This window comes from Pterocles gutturalis, unplaced genomic scaffold, assembly GCF_000699245.1.
Source record: "Pterocles gutturalis isolate BGI_N339 unplaced genomic scaffold, ASM69924v1 scaffold26478, whole genome shotgun sequence".
In the NCBI taxonomy this organism is placed as follows: domain Eukaryota; kingdom Metazoa; phylum Chordata; class Aves; order Pterocliformes; family Pteroclidae; genus Pterocles; species Pterocles gutturalis.
Genome location: NW_010118859.1, coordinates 10732 through 11633, shown reverse-complemented (window position 1 = coordinate 11633; position 902 = coordinate 10732). Strand labels below are relative to the sequence as shown.

At 41.9% G+C, this 902-nt stretch overlaps 1 protein-coding gene across 1 annotated transcript in view; it reads right to left on the bottom strand.

The window, feature by feature from the left end:
• Nucleotides 1-431: 431 nt before the first annotated feature.
• SLC25A48 (solute carrier family 25, member 48) overlaps nucleotides 432-902 on the bottom strand; it is a gene marked incomplete at its 5' end in the record, with an annotated part of 10140 nt that continues 9669 nt past the window's right edge. Inside the window, one exon of the mRNA XM_010076387.1 lies at nucleotides 432-554. Within this exon, the coding sequence (XP_010074689.1) occupies nucleotides 432-554 (123 nt within the window). The remainder of the gene's footprint in view (nucleotides 555-902) is intronic.

The window sequence follows — 902 nt, the reverse complement described above, 5'->3', positions numbered from 1 at the left end:
AAGAGTAAAACTGTGAGTTGATAGTCAAGACACTTTGAAAGGGCTTAATTTCAGGTCTTTGTGGATGGATAAAGGGAGGAAAGGATACTGTGTAGGGACTTTAGTGTGAATGATATTTCAAAACTTATAAAACGTTAGAGAATATTCTCCCTTCAGATTTTCTTTTCTGATTCATGCTACTCAAAACAATCACAACAATCAGAATGGATTGCAGTGAAATTCTGGAATGAAATCAAAATCCATTGGCACGCCTAGTGTCTGCTCCAAATCCCACAGACCCAAATCTGAAAAGTGTTTGACTATCCAGATGTAGGTACTCATGTAAATTATCCGACTTTCAGAGGATCTATACAATTGCAACTGCGTTTGATTCAAAGATTAATTCTCTCATTTGAATAAAGCTAGAGGGTCTTTATGCGCTGACCTGGAAGTTAAGGATTGGTCTCAGTTTGGTCTCTTTTCATTGCTTTGAGGGAAAGTTCATAGCCAAGAAACATGGCTGCACTCGTTGGGAATCCTCGCACTGCATTGACCGTGATGCCCCTAAAAAAGACCTGTTGGGGATGGAGAAAGTTTAGAGCACAGGAACATACTGGCTATTTTCAAAAGAAGAAGAAAATATTGAACAAAGTCATGGTGGGATTCTGAAGAACCATATCTTGGTTTGCTCAGGAGATACGCTCTCACTGCTGGTCTTTGCTGAAGTCTGCGCTGGAGAACAGAAACGCGATGGCAAAAGTCACTGGTTTGGTGTCTTTGTGCTCCATGATCCCTATGGACCCCCCCTCTGTGTCTGCCAGCAAGAGCTACAAGAAGTAAAGGGTAAAAAGTGGCCTCGTGGCACTGGTGTAGAGCAGAAAGCAAGAAACCTAAAACGTCTTCCAGTGTTGTCCTACCTAGCT